This window comes from Eptesicus fuscus, chromosome 1, assembly GCF_027574615.1.
Source record: "Eptesicus fuscus isolate TK198812 chromosome 1, DD_ASM_mEF_20220401, whole genome shotgun sequence".
Taxonomy (NCBI): domain Eukaryota; kingdom Metazoa; phylum Chordata; class Mammalia; order Chiroptera; family Vespertilionidae; genus Eptesicus; species Eptesicus fuscus.
The window spans coordinates 77474707-77495389 of record NC_072473.1 but is presented as its reverse complement, the minus strand read 5'-3'; the positions used below and the strand labels follow the sequence as shown (position 1 = coordinate 77495389).

The 20683-nt window shown below is 40.6% G+C and overlaps 1 protein-coding gene across 2 annotated transcripts in view; it reads right to left on the bottom strand.

Moving 5' to 3' along the window:
* The window catches only part of VSIG1 (V-set and immunoglobulin domain containing 1), a 37257-nt gene extending 29075 nt beyond the window's left edge, over positions 1-8182 (bottom strand). For both annotated transcript variants that reach the window (XM_054717016.1, XM_028132347.1), the window contains exon 1: positions 8059-8182. In XM_054717016.1, the coding sequence (XP_054572991.1) occupies positions 8059-8107 (49 nt within the window). In that variant the 5' untranslated portion in view covers positions 8108-8182. The remainder of the gene's footprint in view (positions 1-8058) is intronic.
* Positions 8183-20683: the final 12501 nt, after the last annotated feature.

Sequence of the window (20683 nt, the reverse complement as noted above, 5' to 3'; positions counted from 1 at the left end):
TTGGGTTCATCTGATTTTATATGGACTCCCATTCCATCTGGGGCAAGAATGAGCCTCCCTGATTAGGATCAGGATATACCACAACTGGGTTCACTTCTGTTGGGTTAAGAGACATAAGACACCCTGCCTCTCTGCTGTTCCCCGGATCCCATGGTTTTTATTTTGTAATCATCTGTTGCATTATTTCCAGGGAGGGTTTGTACTTGTTCTTAGTAGGGGATGCAAGGAGAAACGAGTCCATACCATTTTGACCAAACCAGAAATATCCCTCAATTTTTAAGAGTGTAAAAGGGGCATGAGACCACAAATTTTGAGAACTGGTGGTCTTACAAAAGGGTGAGCTGCTTGTATGATTCCAACAAATACTGAAGAGTTCCCTACCCACAAATGCAACCTACCGCTGTACTTGAAATTCTCAGCACTACATAAGCAGTACTATTTTCCAAAAGGGATATTATAGGGGATGATTTGGATAACACTATAGAGGCTTTAGCTAGTCTAAATAATTGGTTATTCTCTATTGCAAAATCAGAGAGCACAGAACTTCTCCAGGATGGAACATAAGACTGTCAGGTAGGTGTTAGAAGAAAAAGTAAAGTTTAAGAGATGTTCTCCATGCTACAGGCAGGCTGGAATGAGGTGTAGGGGTGGTATAAGGATACAGAGATTGTAGGAAGATCAGAGGAAATAATACAGAAAGACAAATACCTGGCACCCTTCCCAATTTTGCACACCCAAAGAGTTCTTTAATTTCGTTTTCCTTAATGGCAGCAATTAGGCAAAAGGAACTCAGGGAAGTGACAAACACTTAGAAAAATTTAAAGAAAAGCAAACCATTGTACTGATTACCCTTGTTTCCTGCATTCAATAATTGTGTTCTCTTTCACAGCCAGGCCACTGGTCCAGCTGCTTCTCTGCCAGAGTTGGCTATTTACATGGCAACCCATATCTTAATGAATTGAGAGAAGTACTTTAGGGCACACACCAATGCAACACCTTCTAATTTCCATGCAGTTTCTTCCCAATGTTCTCCTCCCCACATTTTCCTGGTTCCCATAATGCCTCCTCAAAAAACAAAATTGGTCTGCAGAAAGCAGCTACTTTTTCCGATGGAAACTTAATTTGAGAAAGCTAAGTGGCACTCTTCTGCCCTCAAAAAGCCCATCTCATTTCTCTTGGAAGTTCGCCATATTAATCTCTGACTATGCCTAAATGTTTACTTCAAAATGTCTTCAAAATGTTCAAAATGAAATGGATAAAATGAAAATTTGATGGCCATTAAAGTTCCCAGAAACTTTCCCCTAAAAATAGAGATTTTGAAGATACTATATTTGGCCATCATTTTTGTCCTCTAGTGTGGATTCCAATATCTGCTATGGAATTGACTAATGGTGGGAACTTAGGAGCAGGTAAGGCTCAAAACAAACAAAAAAAAAACAAAACAAAACAAAAAATCTTTAAAGGCTGTTCTCAATGAAAGAGTTTGAAGGCAGAGTAAGCACAGGTCTCACACAAGGCAAGCCATGGAAGAGGCCATGGTGCCTATCAACAAATACGTGTTGAGCACCTTTTTGTGCCACAAACAAGACAGACACATCTCTGCCTGCCATCTCAATGCAGTAGGAAGCCACTTATAGCACAGAACAGAATGGAGGCACATGAAAATCAAGGATTTGGGAACTATAAATCTGATTTAAACATTTCAACATCTTCAAATTGACAACATCCTACCTAATAAAAGAGTAATATGCAAATTGACCGGACCTTCGCTACACCCAAGCCACGCCCACCAGCCAATCAGGGCGAGTATGCAAATTAACTCAACCAAGATAGCGGTTAATTTGCATTCATAGACGCCCTGAGTGGACCCCCTGGGATGGACCGCAGGAAGCTGGGGTCTGCTCTGGCACCAGGCCGAAAGCCTCCGCTGGAGGGAGCTGGGTGTCTGCTCCAGCCTGGTACAGGAGTGGACCCCTGCGATTGATCGCAGGGAGATGGGGGTTGCTTCAGCCTGGTGCACGAGCAGACCCCCTGCAATCGATCACAGGGAGCTGGGTGTCCGCTCCGGCACCAGGTGGAAAGCCTCCAGCAGAGGCTTTTGGCCTGGTCCCGAAGCAGACCCCCTACAATCGATCGCAGGGAGCTGGGGGTTGCTTCGGCCTAGTGCACGAGCGGACCCCCTGCAATCGATCACAGGGAGCTGGGTGTCCGCTCCTGCCCAAGAGGCTTTTGGTCTGGGCAGGCCTGGGCAGGGGCTGAGCCGGTGATCAGAGGGAGCTGGAGAGGCCTGCCCAGGCCTAAAGCTTCGGCCAGAGGTTTTAGGCCTGGGCAGGGCCCAGCCCTCCATTGGTGTGAACTATAGAGGAAACACCTTTTCTGACTGCACATTGGCTAAGCTTCCTGTATGCCACTGGTAATATTCTTAGTAACTTGGGTAATAAGAATTCAAAAAGGTGATCTAGGGTTTTTCCACCACTCTTTCTGGAGAAAAAAATGAAGGTCCGCTGCTGGACGGCTAAGAAATGTCATATCCTGCCCTAGCCAGTTTGACTCAGTGGATAATGCCTTGGCCTGCAGACAGCAGGGTCTGGGTTCGATTCTGATCAAGGCCATGTACCTAGGTTGCAGGCTCCTCCCTGGCCGGGCCCAGATCAGGGCTCATGCAGGAGGCAACCAATCAAAGTGTTCCTCTCACTTTGACGTTTCTCTCTGTCTTTCCCTTTCTCTTCCACATTCTCTAAAAGTCAATGGAAACATATCCTCAGGTGAGGATAAAAAATAAAGAAAGAAATGCATATCCTATGAAAGACACATCTTGAAAATGCCTAAAGAAAGTTGTCATTTTTTCTTGGTGAAGGCACTGGAGTCCGTGTTGATGAAAACACCTTAGTGGCTGCGGTGACTGACAGTGGCTGCAGCAGTGGAGTGATGGGGCTGGTGCCTTCCCCTGATCAGCCCGTGGGGCGCAGGCCCAAGCCATCAGTAGGACATCCCCTGAGGGCTCCCAGTATGTGAGAGGGGGCAGGTTAGGCTGAGGGACCCCCGACCCCCAGTTCATGAATTTCGTGCACCAGGCCCCTAGTATAATTATATAAATAATTTGAGATCTGTAAAAGCTCAACAATATCACCTTGGAATAAAGATGGTAACCTCCAAATCTACTGCAAGACTATATATTTTTAAAAATATGCGCTCTGTCATATAAATAAACAAAATTGGCAAGACAATATGCCCAGACAATTTTAATGTCCAGATTCCCAAAACTCAGGGCTATAATGAATTCTTAAATTCTGAAGAAAAGATGATTTTCAGAAATTGCCCATCCTTAATATAGTGACAGTATAATTCAAAGCTAAGAGCTATATTTTTCCAGATGAACTTTTAAAAAATGTTACATCATTCAACTAGTGTACATTACTTAAACCTCTGAGCTCATCCTCTAGCCCAGCACTGTGCACAGAACTTTTTGTGATGATGGAAATATTATATCTCTGTACTGTCTAATTCAGTAGCCATTACCCATATGTACTTACGGAGCACTTGAAATGAGGCTAGTGTGACTGAGGAACTGAATTTTTAAATTTTATTTAATTTGAATTTATTAAACTTAGCCACATGTAGATAGTGAACAGAAAAAATTTAGTCTTAAATTGATTCTGTGAGTGTCAGGCAAAAAAACTCTCCTTCCTTTGGATTAATTTTCTCTAAATTGAGAAATTGTTTAAAAATTGTAAAAAGGCAGAAAAAATTCTACATTAACAAAACTGTGAATAAAGAGCAAAATAAAGATAAGTACCCGAGGGGAGGGAGGTGGGGTGACTGGATAAAGAAGATGCCAAAACCGGTTTGGCTCAGTGGATAGAGCGTCGACCTGCAGACTGGGGGGTCCTGGGTTCGATTCCGGTCAAGGGCACATACATGGGTTGCGGGCGCATCCCCAGTGGGGGGCGTGCAGGAGGCAGCTGATCGTTTCTAACTCTCTATCCCTCTCCCTTTCGGTAAAAAATCAATAAAATATATTTTAAAAAAAAAAGAAGAAGATGAAGGGGTTAGCTAAAGAACATATATACATACGCCATGGACAATAGTTTGGTGAAGGCCAAGGGAGGGGGAGGGAGAGGGAGGTGGAGGTGGTCAAAGGGCACGGAAAAGGGTGACATCTGAACTTATGTCAACATGAAAAATTTTTAATTAAAAAAAATTAGTACCTGATTTAAACAAAATTTAGGATTTCAATTTCACTCATGACCTGATTGAATTACATAAAACACCAAAAAAATGCATATGGTTAAAATGTGTGACTGCTTTTAAAAAACCATTGTTATTATTAAAGGAAAATAATCCAAGGTGCATACACAAATTAATTAACATTCTAAAAAGATTTTAAATACTTGTGTTTTGGTTGTGATTGTTCATTTATTTATTTAACACCTGCATTGTGGCAGGCACTTTGCTTATGGGGTGTTATTCTCCTAATATACCACAACAAAAATATCCTCTAAATATTCATATTTAACCTGACACATTTTAAGTGATTTAATTTCCAGCAACTTCATGTATAATGGCATCATTTTTTAGTTAGAAGATAATATAACCAAATGATCACTCACTTTTTTTTTTACTGCAAAACCAAAGTTCAAATATATTACTGCATAAAACATCAACATACATTTCTAACAGGTGACTAATATATATTACAAGCACCTAACATGATATGCATAAACTTTTTGCCAAAGACATCTTTGATTAAAATTATTTTTCTAACATAGAATTTAGCCTAAGACTCCCTAAGGAGTCATCAGAAGGATTTTGATTAAAATAAAATCTGCCTTGCTTAGTTGTACAGAAAATTGTTTTTAAATATGTTGTGAAAATCATTTCTGGAACCATCACTAAGGCCCTACAGGGATTGACAACTTTAGCTCGTGAGTTAGCTAGTACCCTGAGATTGAGGATCCTTTCTCCGATTCACTAAAGCAATGGTTTGGAAAGTGAAAGGGAGCGATGGTATCCACATTCACCCCTTTGACTAGGAGCTACAGTGATGGGATGTTACATCATCCATGTATTATCCAAAGGTTAATTGAAACTGCATTGACCAAACAGCAAAATAGTCTTCTCCTAGACACTGTAGAGCATGAAAGTCAATGAATGTTAGCAGAATTTGAAGAAAAGAGTTTAAATAAAGAAAAGGGGAGAATTGTGAGAATAAACAAGTAATATTTTCTGTCAAAGAACAGTTTAGGCAGCTGCCATTTTGCACTGCGTAACTTGGCAGCCACCATTTTGGCCTGCATGACTTGCAGCTCCCCTGGGGGCTGCCATCTTGAAATGGCAAAGGTCAACCCCTTCCTTTGAATTAGCCAATCACAAAAGACTGTGAGCCTGAGCTCCAATCAAGAGTAAGGGATAGGTCACATGCATCAGAATTAAAAAGCCAAGCGGACCACCTGCTCAGTGTGCGCATGGTTCCAGACCATGTGCGTGCGCACCCTCCTGCAGGAGTAAAGATATGTGCCTTGCAAAAAAAAAAAAAGAAAGAAAAGAATTTCTGATTGTTTAGAGTTTGGGAAAGTAATTCACTTTTTTATTTTTCCAGCTTTATTGACATATAACGTTGTATAAATTTAACATGTACAAAAGGTTGATTTGATATACATATATATTGCAAAATGATTCCCACCATAGGGTTAATTAACACTTCCATCACATCACATAATTACCATTTACTTTTCTGGGTGTGAACACTTAAGATCTACCCTCTTAGCAACTTTTAGGTATGTAATATAGAATTGTTAACTATAGTCACCATGTTGTACATTATATCCCCAGAACATATTCATCTTATTAGTGGAAGTTGGTACCCTTTGACCAACAGCTCCTCATTTTCCTCACCCACCCACCCTGATAACCATCACTCTACTCTCTGTTTCTATTAATTCGGGTTTTTTAGATTCCACATAGAAGTTCAATCATACAGTATTGTCTTTATCTGACATTTCATTTAGCATAATGCTCTCAGGGTCCATTTATGTTACAAATGGCAGGATTTCAGAAGGTAATTCATTCTTTCAATAAATATTTCCTTTGTGCCCATTATGTGCCTGGCACCATGCTTGATACCAAAAACATGACATTTTTCCTGACCAGGAAACAAGTTCAGCTAGCCCATCTAATTACACATCTATGGAAACATTACCAGTTGCCTCTGGATCAACTGACGGACACTACTAATGTCAGGTATAGATTATTAAAGTCTTTCTCTGACTTCTATATATAGGTAAGCATGGCAATTAACAATATACTGTATTATACCACATTTCCATTCCATCTGCTAGATTGCCACTATCATATTTTGCTTGGGGCCAGCTAGACCGTGTATGTATAGATACATAGTATACACAATATGTAAGTTACAAACCAAATTTTTTAATGTAATATATACACTTGCAAAGGGGAAAAAAAAGAAATTTACCCAAATTTGTGGTAACAATTGCTGGTGATTTTTATTTTCTTATTTATATGTTTCTATATTTTCCAACTTTTCTACAATGACCACACATTATATTTATAATCAGTAAAAATTATATGTTACAGTAAAAAAAAAAAAAAAAAAGCAACACACTCTTACAACTGTTCCAAAACTGCTGTCTAGTATAAGCCAGATGAAGGCCTCACATAGAAAAATAGATGTTGACTACAGGTGTGATTTTAGAGGGATGGTGCCGGAGGCCCAGGGGTGACCCAATTAGCTAATGACTGTAAGATCTTTAAAGGAAACAAAGACTTTCACTGTGTAAAGTTAAGGTTTAAAATGAATATTCCTGAGGGAAAGGAAAAATAGTAACATCTGTTTTCAGCAAGATGGAAATTGAGAAAGGCGGCTTTTTCCAGCTCTAAGTCCTGGTTAGATCACTGGATAAATGCAGTATTCCCTTCTGGTGACTCCATAGAACATGTTGGTTTAAGCATTTCATAATGGACATTTAAATAACTATTACTAAAAAACATATAGTTTTAAAAAGTAATACTTTTATTCTGGTTACAAAAATACTATAATATTTTTTTAGAAACTCTGGAAAAAATTGGGGAATAAAATTAAAATCATCTATGACTTCATCACCCAGAGGTAATCACTATGAGCAGCAGTTTAGTATATAACCTTCTAGAAATTTATTCTAGGCATGTGTCTCTATCCTGCTTTTTCACGTAATATTTTATCCTGAGCATTTTCTTATATCATTAAATGTACTTGATAAACCTCATTCTAATGACTGCCTAATATTACTGATGGCTTAAAAATATCATTTTGGGAGAAGGAATATTATTGTATCTACCATGGATCTAATTTATCATAAGAGCAGATTCAAAATATATCTGGTATTTGAAAAAACTAGCCAAGGATTTTTCTGAATTAGTGATCTCTTATGGGTCTAACCAACATCGGGATTTTTTTACTCTAAAAATTATTTTGTTCTGCTCGAATCCCTGAAAATACTCATATTGTGCACAACAATAAATCACTCACATATTTTCCAAAATACAGGCTTAGCCTCAGAAAAGTACAAGTTCCTAAGAAATGTTAGATAGTAAAGCATGGCAGGCCCTCCCAGCCAGGCTCTGCCTGCTGTAGCAAATCAGGTCCATCACAGGGAGCTTAAAGGAAATAAAACATTAAAACTCAAGTAAAATAGAAAAAAATATCTTTAGCACAGGCTTGAGCTTCTAAGTTCATCTGTTCAACTTCCAAAGTAAAAAAAAAAATATAAAGAGAGAGAGAGAGAGAGAGAGAGAGAAGGAAGGAACTGTGATTTTTCATTTAAAATATTTTAAATTCAGAAGCTACATAAACCAATTCTTTTTACAGGCTTCCCTCCCAAATCAGCATGGCACATATTTGCTAAGTAAAATTTCTAAAATCTATTTTACTCAGCATACTAATCATATGTCCTTTCCAGTACAGGAGGGGAACATTCTATGTAAAAATGTACAATTTCAGTTCAAAATGAAAAACTCCATTCCCAATTTTCTTTGGTGGTTTGGAGATCCTTTCCTTACCTACAAGGCAGTTTAGGATCAGAAAGACCTTCCAAAATGCAAACACCATGGTGTCGAAGTTCGTTGAGCGCAGCTGGGGACCAGTAGCTTGCCTGGGCTAGGCTGAGTCTCAAACTGGCTTATTCAATCACAAGGAGGTTTGGCAGTCTTATCTACAGGCATCACCGAACAAACAAGCTTTTTCGGCTGACTTATTGGGTACAGACCTTTCGCAGAGCAGATTTCTGTTTCTTTGAAACACTTTTCATGGGGCGTGTTTCCTTGATATATTTGCTACTGTGTTAATAATAAACCCACGTATTTAAATTCTTCAAGCTCTTTGTACACAGATTCTCTCAGTTTTATTGTTTAAAATCAATCTTAATAAAAGTTATACTTGGGGGGGGATATAGTTGGAAGAGAGCCTATGCAAATAAAAGTTGGCAAGGCTAATTAATTTCAGATATTTCCATAAAGGTCTAAAAGCATTGATTCACTAACATCCTTTAACAAATTAGGACCATAAATTGGTGCTCTAAGATTTACTCAAGAGACAGGGTTCACAAGAAGGGCACAGGGGTTATGAAGCATTAATTTCAATGTGAACAAATTCTGGACATGTCACACTTTTTTGAAGCCCTGGTAGTCCTCATTACCCTCCATCAAAACTGGCAGTAAAATGAATTCCATGCTTGTCTTCTGGGTTAGAAACCTTACAGCATTTATTCACTCACCTAATTTTGAAAAATTGGATGAGTGAATAAACGCTTTAAGACTTCCATTGGATGAGTCTGAAATTTTGCAGAATTGGGTAACCGAATAGGTGCTACAGGACTTCCTTGGAAAGTGGGTTCACTAGGAGGGAATGGCAGGCTGCACAGGTGAGAAGCCTTCATATGAACATGAGCTTCTAACAGAGTTCCTCTTGTGCTTAAGTTACCTTCAGATACAAAAGCACCTCCTAGGATCTTCCCCTGAGGTCTCAAAGTCTTGCTGTTTCCATCTTTACAGTGGCTCTCAGATTTGTCCTTTCCCTAATCTGCAGTTTCCATCATGGTCCAAGTCCAGATCCTCAATCCCTGGCCTACTATAGCAGCTTCCTAAGTGGTATCCCTGACTTCTTCCTCCTTCATCATGTGTACCAACTACATGCTAATGTTCCAAACTTGATAAATTATCTTCAATAACAATATTATGGGCTATTTCATCAAGTATCAAGTCCAAAACCCTTAATCTGGATTCCCAGACTTCCCAAATCTTGTCCTTACCTCTTCTAAACTTTAGACACTTTTAAATTATCCACCTGAAAAATGCTGTCAAGATTTATTGCCTCAAAGTATTCATTCACATGAAATATGTACAAGTTTCAGAGATATGTTTTATGAACTATAAGTTATGGGAGATGTTTGACCCCCCCCCCCCCATCTCACATTAGCCAAGTCAATTTCCTACTGCTTCTCAGAAAGCCATTTTGCTTCCATCAGTCCTAATTTATTCTCACAACCTTCATGCTCATATTTGATGCCAAACCTTGGCTCCAGGTGACTTCCATCATTACTTAGAATTTTCTCCTTCCTGTTACTATCTAAACATATTCTTAGTGTAGATCAGTCACGCTGTCCTATGTGAAAATTTCATAATACTCCTCTCAGGGCTTCCCCTTGGATAAATTCACATTGTACATAAAGCCAATATCCAACAGTTGTCCCTGGGATAGCTAGGGTATGATTCAAGGCTATTGCCAAAATACATCTGTACCAGAATGTCTCAGACACTCTAGAATATTTAGGTAAAATGCCAACATTTATATTATGTGGGACCTAACTCAGACAGGTAGAATTATGTTAAAATAAACTCTCAGAGACAATCTAGATTTTCTGCTTCAGACTGAATTTTGATGTTTTACACTATTGCTCAAAAGAAGTGGGTCACTAACTGGCATATGAAATATTAAATATCTCATTTTTATAGGAATTTATAATTTTTAAACTGCTTTTTCATTTTATCTTAACAACTGACAATAAAATAAATAGGTCAGGTGTTATCTACATTCTTTCCATGAGAAAATGGAGGTTCAGAAACGTTGTGTCTCTCCCAAGGCCACATAGTACGCAATAGATGCTGTCCCTCCCATCGCACAGCACAGTGGCACAGTGTAAATGTAATGTAACAAACATTCTACTGCCTCCTTTGGGAACTTTCAGAAATTTGCTGTATCTGACTTATCCTTCATTTTTTAACTTAAAAATTACAAAAGTAATACATTTGATTGTAAAGAGATTTTAAAGAACAAAGAAGTAGTCACCGGGATGTAAAGTACAGCATAGGGAAAATAATCAATAGTATAGTAATAGCTATGTACATAGTTATGGTGCCAGATGGGCACTGGAAATATCAGGAGGAACACTTTGTAAGTATATGATTGTCTAACCACTGTGCTGTATACCAGAAACTAATACAGAATAATGTATGTAAACTGTCATTGAAAAATAAAAAATTAAAAAGAACAAAGAATTTGTAAAGAACAAAGATTTAGTCCAAATCTGCATTCCCTCAACAACATGTGTAATCCCATGCCATGCTCACAAGCAATGGGAGTTTCATATTTTTCTCAGACCTCTATAAATTTACACACACAGAGACATGTACACACACGGTGTTTTTTTCACATAAAGGTAATCATAATACACATATTGTTCTATAATTTGCTTTTTAACCTTCAAAAAGCATTTTTAATTATCTCTTTTACATCACCATGTACAACTACATCTATAGATCTACCTTATTCATTTTTAAAAAATATATTTTTATTGATTTTTTTACAGAGAGGAAGGGAGAGGGATAGAGAGCTAGAAACATCGATGAGAAACACCGATCAGCTGCCTCCTGCACACCCCCTACCGGGGATGTGCCTGCAACCAACATACATGCCCTTGACCGGAATCAAACCTGGGACCCTTCAGTCCACAGACCGATGCTCTATCCACCGAGCCAAACCAGTTTCGGCATATAGATCTACCTTATTCACTTTAAGGCTGCATGGTATTTCATAGTATGAATGTACCACAACTTATTTAACCATTCTCCTATTGATAAATTCTTAGGTCATTTCCAGTTTTTCACCATTATAAACATTGGTGAAGTGAACATCCTTTTGCCTATATCTCTGCCCACTTTGTATGATTATTTCTGTGCATTAGGTACATAGAAATAAAATTTCTGGATCAAAGGGTGTGAACATTTTAATTTTTGGTAGATTATGAAAAATTGTCCACGAGAAATTCTTTACAAATCTACACTTCCATTAAGAGTGTATAAGCATACCTGCTTTTCGACGGCCTTGTCAACAATAAAAATCATCAGTGTTTTATTGTTATTAGTATCATAGGTGAAAATTGTTGTTTTAATCTGTATTTCTCTAATGAGGTCAAACCTTTATTCATAGGTATACTGGCCTAATTGGTGTTCCTTTACCTGTGAATTGCCTGTTTGTGGCCTTAGAGCATTTTTCCATTGAGTTATCTTTTTTTAAAAACAGTTTTATTTATTTCAGAGAGGAAAGGAGAGAGAGAAAGAGAGAGAGAGAGAGAGAGAGAGAGAAAACATCAATGATGAGAATCATTGATTGGCTGCCTCCTGCATGCCCCCTATTGGGGATCAAGCCCGAAACCCAGGCATGTGCCCTTGACCTGAATCAAACCTGGGACCCTTCAGTCCGCAAGCCGACGCTCTATCCATTGAGCCAAACCAGCCAGGGCGAGTTATCTTTTAATATTTTAGAAATTTATAGTTTATGAATCTTAATATGAATTTGGTATATACATCATAAATACTTTCTTTTAGTCCATCACTTTTAAAAAATTATCTCCTTACCAGAGGGAAATGGGGGTGGGGGAGGCAGAAGAGGGTAAAGGGGAGTTAAATGATGATGTAAAGAGACATGACTTGGGATAGTGAACACACAATAAAATATAGAGATGACATATTATAGTACATCTTAAACCTATATAATTTTATTAACCAATGTCATCCCAATAAATTCAATAAAAATAACATTTTAAAAGTATGTTTTTTACCATAAAGAATTTTGCATTTTGTTGTAATTAAATCTAGCAACTTTTTTTATTTTGTAGCTTCTGAGTTTCATATCTTCCCTAAGAAAGCCTTTCCCAATCCAAGACTATAGAAGTACCATTATATATTATCATATCATTATATTCTTTCCAATGTTTCTATAATTATGTCCTGACTTGCAGTTATGGCAACTTTGTCCTTCCATTGCTCAGGCCAAAAGTCTTGTGTTATCCTTGACTCTTCTCCTCTCATGTACCACATTTAATTAATTCATCAGCAAATTCTTTGGGGTTTGTGTTCAAAATATATCCAGACTCTGACCACTTTCTCACTTCACTGCTAACACCCTGGTTTGAGCCACCAGCATCAGTTGCCTAGATCATTGAAATAGTTTCCTAACTGGTCTCTGTGCTTCCTCCATCTTCCCTTACAGTCTATTATTACAGCAGCCAGAATGATCCTTTTATATATAAGTCAGATAACATCTCACTTTTGCTCAAGATCCTCCAATAGTTCCCAATTCCTCTCAGAGTAAAAGCCACAAAGTCTTTAAAATATCTTAGAAGACCCTAAAATAATATGCCTCACCCACTCCACCACCTCTCTAGCCTCATCTCCTACCATTCTTCCCCTTCTCACTCGGCTCCAGCCACACTATTCTTGTAGATCCTTGAACTAACCAGGCATGCTCCCACTTTTTAATGCATTTGCACTGGCAGTTGCTTCTGTTTGTGACACTTTAACCCCAGATATCAATAGGGCCAACTCCCTCATCTTCCTCAAGTCTTTGCTTAAATGTCAGTTTTCAACTACACCTCCCTTGTTCACACATTTTAAAACAGCAGCTTTCTTTACTCCAGTCCTACCTTTCTCATTTTCCGTAGTACATATTACCTTATAACATATACAGTTTACTCGTTGTTTAGTTTTTCACTAGAATGAAGTTTCAAGGGGGCAGATATTTCTGTTTGTTTTATTCTCAGTTCATTCTAAGGGCCTAGAATAGTGCCTTTCACATAGCAGGTGCTTAATAAATATTTGTTAAGTGAATAAACTTGTGAATCTGGAATTGATTTATTTGGAATTTTTTTTGTATTGTATGAGATAGGGTGAAGTGCTTTTTAATGTTCTAATGTCCTAAATAGGAGAAAATTATTACCCATTGAGGGAATCTGCTCTTTGGAAATAACGAGGTCATTCATGGCTCATTCTAATGAATACGATAGGTGATTAAGTTCAGTAATGCTCTTTTGTGGTCAAGAAATGAGGCATAATTATAAAGTAATGAGCCTGCTGTCTTTGTGTGGCTTGGGAGCTGGCTCAGAAGGCAGTCTTGGGTTTCCAAGAGACAGGCCAAGGCTATTCTTATGGCACCAGAATCAGAGAGAGAGAGAGAGAGAGAGAGAGAGAGAGAGAGAGACAGAGACAGAGACAGAGATGAAGATCGACACAGAGATCTGGGAGTAATGCTTTTCATATGCAGTTTTTGATCATTGAAGTAGTCACCATGGAAAATCAGAATTTATTAGAATTCTTTATACATATTTGTATGATCTTTAAATTTTTGAATTACATATAGGAGGGTGCAATATAGTCGGTACTTAGAGTCTAAAGATTTTAATTAATTCTTGTTGGAATGGTTCCAAAGAAGGTATTTCAAAAGTTCTCTGTACAATCATAGAACCATTCGAGGTTCATTGCTTTTCCCAACTGCCTGCCTGGCATATTCACTTATATCTCTGTCTCTAAACCTGTGCTTCCAACCTCTGTTGCTCATGTCCCTATTATAATTCTTCACTGGGGTATTCTTGATTCCTACTTTTATTCACCCTGCCATGCCACTAGCATAAAATCCTACTGAAAGCTTCTCTTCAGTCCCTATTCTCCTTTCTATCTCCTGCCATAAATAGGTGTTAATAGAGACTAGTTCAGTCTCTATTAACTCCTATTTAGATGGTTTCAGCAGCATGCTAGTCTCCCTCCTGGCCTCCAATATTCCTCTCCCTCAGTTCGTTTAGAACCCTGCCATATACATTTTCCTAAAGTTCAATTTAATTGTGTCATTCTCATACTCAAAATGTTTCAATGACTCCCCATCACTTTTGGCTTACACATAAGCATTTTTATCTGGCATTCAATAAGCAACCAACCTACCTTTCCTGTCTATTTTTTGTTATTTGTAACACCAAAGAATGCCAGAGCTGGCTGAAGTTTTACAAGTGGTCAACAAACAAAACTGAATATTCCCTGTTCCCTGAACATATGCCTCACTTTTTCATCCCTGTGCTTTTACAAGGATATCCCCTCCTCCTAGATTGCCCACCCCACCAAGTCTAATTGTCCAAAATCTACTCAATTGTGGGAGCCTTGTCACAAAACTAAATCCTTCATATGTTGTCTCCTAATTCTCACATGATATGATCTCACCTTTACAGCTTCAGTTACAAAATACCTTTTTCACAGCACTTAAAGGATAACATAGCTATTTATATACCGGTCCTCTTCATGCCTCAAAGAATGCAAGCTCTTAAGGAGAATAAGTACTATGTTTAGGTGGAGAGAGAGAGAGAGAGAGAGAGAGAGAGAGAGAGAGAGACTGAGAGACACTTAATCCTCTTCACAGCCTGATGAGGTAGGTAGTATTATTATTCCTATTTCATAGGTGAAGAAACAGAAGCACAGGGAAAGTAAGCAATTTGCACAAATCTCATGTATAGCAATAGTAGACTCAGGACTCATATTCTCACCTCTCTCAGTTAACTTCAAATATTTCTATTGTATAAGCCACATCCTATTTCCATGCATAATTAGGTCGTTTTTCATTTTCTTTAGTGGCAGTACCTATTGGCTCCTGTTCCTCCTCCCTGTCCTTGATTGCCACATTTAGTGAGCAGCCATTTTTATTTTGCTTTACCATTTTCTTATTGGGAAATGACTGCCAGTGATCTTTTTCACAAGTAAGGCTGTTGCTGATCAAAGCCTCAGTCCCTGGTAACCACCTTATGGCTAAAAATTAGGCTCAGAGAGACTTTTTTGGAAGATCACATAAATGCCAGAAACAGGACCTCAGCCCAAGTCAGCTGGCACCAGGACATGTGCACTTAATTTATGGTATACTGTGACTTTAAGGACATGGCCTAATAATGTTTGGTGAATTCCCTTTTTCAAGTTCATGGTATAGCAAAGTGAGTATTTGAAAGGGTAACACTTATTTGAATATGCATTACCTGGTATATTTATTGAAAAACAAACCTAGAATAGCATTATCATCATAATCAACAACAAATTTCCTTATACCTAGTTATAACCAAGTTGCGTTGGAAGCAATTAAAAGAAGTGGCACAGCCTCGCCGGTGTAGCTCAGTAGTTGTGCATCAACCTATGAACTAGGAGGTCATGGTTCAATTCCAGGTCAGGGCACATGCCAGGGTTTGGGGGCGGGGGGCATGCAAGAGGAGCCAATCAATGATTCTCTCTCATCATTAATGTTTCTCTCTCTCTCCCTCTCCCTTCCTCTCTGAAATCAATAAAAATATATTTTAAGAAAAGAAGTGGCACATAATTCTACAATTCTCTAACCCAAAAGGCTGGGACTTCCAGACTAGGGATTCTAGAATAAGAAACTCTCAAGTGAACTCTGTGATGGGCTTATGCAGTGAAAAACTCTCCCTTCTCCCTCCCATCCCCATGTGTAAGAACTGGAATTTCTCCTGGAGACTAACCTGGTGTGAACACAAAGTCCCTAAATGTGCTGGACACCTTACTGGTATTCCTTCAGAATCTTCCAGAGAACTGCCAGAAGTGGCCTCCAGTAAGGCTGTGAAGCAAGGGCACTTCAGAAGTATATTTGGATAGAGCCATGGAGGTTTCTGTCCTCTTGAATTTTGGAAATGTTTGTTTCCTGTCCTGGAAGGAAGAATCATGCAGAAAGTCTCTTTTGAGAAGTCGTGTTTTAACATTAAGTATGAGTCAGCTTGTGTTAAGTAGCCTGGGATTGCTTACCTAGCGATAGTAGGGAGACTGGAAAGGGTTAGTACCAGGAACTTCATGTTAACCGATAGTGTGACTCAACCTACTGTGTACATTAAAATGTTTGAGGAAGCCTACCCCTAGGCAATTTGTGTTGACGCACTGTACAAACACATGTCATAGATTCTGCTTTGAAAAAACACATATGTGCAAGCACAAGCATGTGCATATGTACATGTGCGTGCCCACATGCACACACACACGTACATACCTATTTCACCTGAAGAGGTTCTAGACTCTCTAAATTCTTCTAATTGGGAGAAGCCAAGCTTGATTTGAAGGGGGAACAATCACATTCTAATTGTATACTTGCAGGACTCTGTATTTTTTTTTCAGCCAGTCCTATTTGACATGTCTAAAAATGTCATACCCGAGTGAAATTAATCATAAAAACCAGAGATCCTTTTGGATCCAAGAGATTGAAGAGTTTCACAGCTATTGAGCTGATTGATGGTACCTGTGACATAGTAATAAAAGCTGCCAAATGCTGAAGGCTCACTAAATGACAGGCCCTAGGTTAAGCATTTTATACGCATTATGTCTCATAATAATCCTATTAAAGAGGTATTAGTTATACTCCTCATTTTACATATGAAGAAAAAGTTCAAAGAATTAAAATTCATTTTTATTGGTCACACAGTTTGTAAGTGGTGGAGGCAGGGCTTGGACCCAAGTGTGACTGCTTCAAAGCCCATGCCCTTGCAGATTACATGATGTGACCTCTCGGCACTGAACAAAGGACAGTAAAATACATAGTCAACACAGTCCCAGCTTTCCTGGCTCACACTCTTGCTGTGAAGAAAAGACAAATACACACAAATCAGGGATTAATATTAAGAAATATCTATACTAATAACAGACTAGGGCTGTCACAACCAGACGGACAACTGGTCACCATGAGGAGACCCACCTGGATCGAGGGTGTGGCCTGCCTTCAAACCGCTGGTGGCCTCTAGCCCAGGCTGGCCTAGCACCCCAGAGGGGATCCCCACCACGATTGTGGGTACTACCGGCCTGCAAACTGCTGGCGGCCCCTCACCCAGGCCGGGGCAGCGCTGGGGGCCTGGCATGTGTGGTGCAGTCTTTTAAAAATAAAGAAAGGGCAGTTTCTTGAAGTGCAGTCAATGAGGCGTAACTCTGAGCAGGGACACTGGGCCCACCGCCAGGCACAGGAACGCAGAGTCCGGGCAGGAGGATCTGAATGCTTGTAGCCGGGCGGCCTCAGAGGGCCATGCAGATGGATGGACCACGCTGGACAGACTGCACTGGATGGCGCCGGCGGGCTGCGCAGAGGGCGGCAGAGTTATGGAGCTGTTAGGGCAGTGACCCGGGGGGTTAGCGAGGCTGGCGTGCCAGATGGGCCCCAGGTCCTTGGGTGCTGGAGCGCCAGCTTGGCCATCCCACACAGCCAGATGCCACCAGAAATCACAGAAATGCCAAAGGCCCAAAGGACCCCGCCGCAAAACAGACCCCAGTTCACATACTGGAGCAGAAACAAGAAAACAGTGGCACCTGTTGGACCTCAGCTGGGACTGTGCCCGCAGGCCTGTCTGCAGGGTTCCTGCACCCTGGCCATGGCCCTATGGCCGAGGAAGCTCTGAAGGCCTTGATTCTGGAGTTACTGATCTTAGCAAGTAGGCAGGTGCACAAAGGTGGAGTCAAAAATAGCAAGGTTAGACTGTGTGTGAGTGTGTGCATTTATACATATAGTAGAGGCCCGGTGCACGAAATTCGTGCATGGGGGTGTGTGTCCCTCAGCCGAGCCTGCACCCTCTCCAATCTGGGACCACTTGAGGGATGTCTGGTAGGATCAGGCCTAAACGGGTAGTCGGACAGCCCTCTCACAATCCAAGACTGCTGGCTCCCAACTGCTCGCCTGCCTGCCTTCCTGATTGCCCCTAACCGCTTCTGTCTGCCAGCCTGATCACCCCCTAACCACTCCCCTGCCAGCCTGATTGCCCCTAACTGCCCTCCCCTGCAGGCCTGGTCACCTCTAACTGCCCTCCATTGCAGGCCTGGTCACCCCTAACTGCCCTCCCCTGCAGGCTTGGTCCCCCCCAACTGCTCTCCCCTGCAGGCCTGGGTCCCCTGCAACTGCCCTTCCCTGCAGGCCCAGTCGCCCCCAACTTCCCTCCTCTGCTGGCCTGGTCACCCTTAACTGCCCTCCCCTGCAGGCTTGATTGCCTCCAACTGCCCTCCCTTGCAGGCCTGGTCCTTCCCAACTGCCCTCCCCTGCTGACCTGATTGCTCACAACTGCCCTCCCCTGCTGGCCATCTTGTGGTGGCCATCTTGTGTCTACATGGGGGCAGCCATCTTTGACTACATGGGGGCAGCCATCTTGTGTGTTGGAGTGATGGTCAATTTGCATATTACTCTTTTATCAGATAGGATATGCCCATTTCCCCCAGTCTTTTTCTGAGCTGTTTGAGAGCATGCTCTACACATGACAGGATGCCTGGATACCCCCTGTGTATTTCCCAAAAGCAGACACTCCTACATAACAATTCTCCACCTGACCACGTGAGGAAATCTCCATTTAAACGGTATTAAGGTTCAATCTGCAGACCCCCATTTGAATTCTGACAACTATGTCAACAATGTTCCCCACTCCCCACCCCCAGGATCCCATCCACCTAGGATGGGTCCTCTGTCATTCTTATCCCTGACAGTGTTTCAGTTTTAATTAAAAATCATAGACTTTTGCCCAAAAAGAAAATTAAATAAATAAAAATAAAGAAAGACCTGCTGGCACTCTGAGTTAGGAGCCAGCGGTCCCGAATTGTGAGAGGGATGTCCGACTGCTGATCCCACAGTCAGACTTCCCCTGATGGGTCCCAGATTGGAGAGGGTGCAGGCAGGACTGAGGGACACACACACCCCCGTGCACGAATTTCATGCCCCAGGCCACTAGTATGATTATAAAAGGCTGCCTTATGCAACACAGAAAACAAATAAATACATATACATAAAGGGGAATGTGGGCCATTGCAAGGCATGGCTATGAGCCCCAAAATCCTCATTGCAGAATGAGTTTCATGCACGGGTTCCAAATGGCAGAAGAGAGGGGTTCTGGGAGGATTGGGGCAGGATTTTTTTAAGGTAAAGCTCTAAAATGGACAATAAAAAGAGAGAGGTAGTATTTCAGAGGGCAAGAATGACACAAGGCAAACCATCCAGGTTGCTTTATAGAAGGGCTGGAAAGAAATCAGTGTTGGGAATATCTACAAAAGAGCATCATTAAAATGGGGGCCAGGTTTGAAGGAGTTTGTCTCCATAAAAGCAGGAGAAAATGTCAAAGGTGGAAAATTCTGTTGAATTTTGGTTTAAAACAGGGGAAGCATGCAAAAGACCTGTTTTATGTTTGCTTGTCTGCTTGGTTTTTGTCCTGTGCTTGGTTTTGTGTGTGCTTTGCTTTTGCTGTTTTTTTGTTTGCTAGTTAGCTAGGGTTTTTTTTTATGTTTTTTTAAAAAATTATTTTAGAGAGAGGAAGGAAGAGAGAGAAGAGAGAGAGAGAGAGAGAGAGAGAGAGAGAGAAACATTGATGAAAGAGAAACATTGATCTGCTGCCTCCTCCAGACCCCTACTTTTTGGATCAGCCTTCAACCCCAGCATATGCCCTGACCAGGAATCGAACCAGCCTTCCTCTTGGTACATGGGTCAATACTCAACCACTGAGCCACGCTGGCTGAGCTCGTTAGCTAGTTTTTATGAGGCAGCACAGCGTACTGACAAAGATCATTGACTACAATCAGTAAGCCTGGCTCTATAAACCAGGAGGTCACGGTTAGATTGCGGGTCAGGGCACATGGCCAGGTTGCAGGCTTGTCCCCCAGCGGGGGATGTGCAGGAGGCAGCCAATCAATGATTCTCTCTCATCATTGATGTTTCTATCTCTCTCTCCCTCTCCCTTCCTCTCTGAAATCAATAAAAATGTATTTTTAAAAGAATTAGGTAAGTTAATTATTTGCAAAGTGCTTAGAGTAGTGCCTTCACATAGTAAGCACAATAGACATGCTTGTTGTATAAATACAAATGTAATTCATCAACATTGAAACATGGGAAATTTCTAAAATCATTGTGTAAAGATCTTTCTCTTAAAAATAACTGGTGGTGCCCTAGCCAGTTGGTTCAGTGGATAGTGCATTGGCCTGCAGACCGAAGGGTCCCAGGTTCAATTCTGGTCAAGGCTCTTCCCCGGCCTAGGCCCTGGTCGGGGTTTGTGCAGGAGGCAACCAATCGATGTGTTTCTCTCACATTGATATTTCTCTCTGTCTGTCCCTCTCTCTAAAAATCAATGGAAAAATATCCTCAGGTAAGGTTTAAAACAAACAAACAAACTGGTGGATGGGGCCATCCAGGCAGATTGAAGCATGGCAGGAATTGAAGAGAGCTGAGGAGGGGTTGTTGCCTTCAAATGGGGTGTGTACCTTCTTGCTGCCACAGTCCCCACCACCCCTTGCTGCTTACTACTGGCTCACTTAACTTGATCTTGTGATTACTAGTTTTTTAAAAAAGGTACATCCTGGTTCCTAATATGCCCCT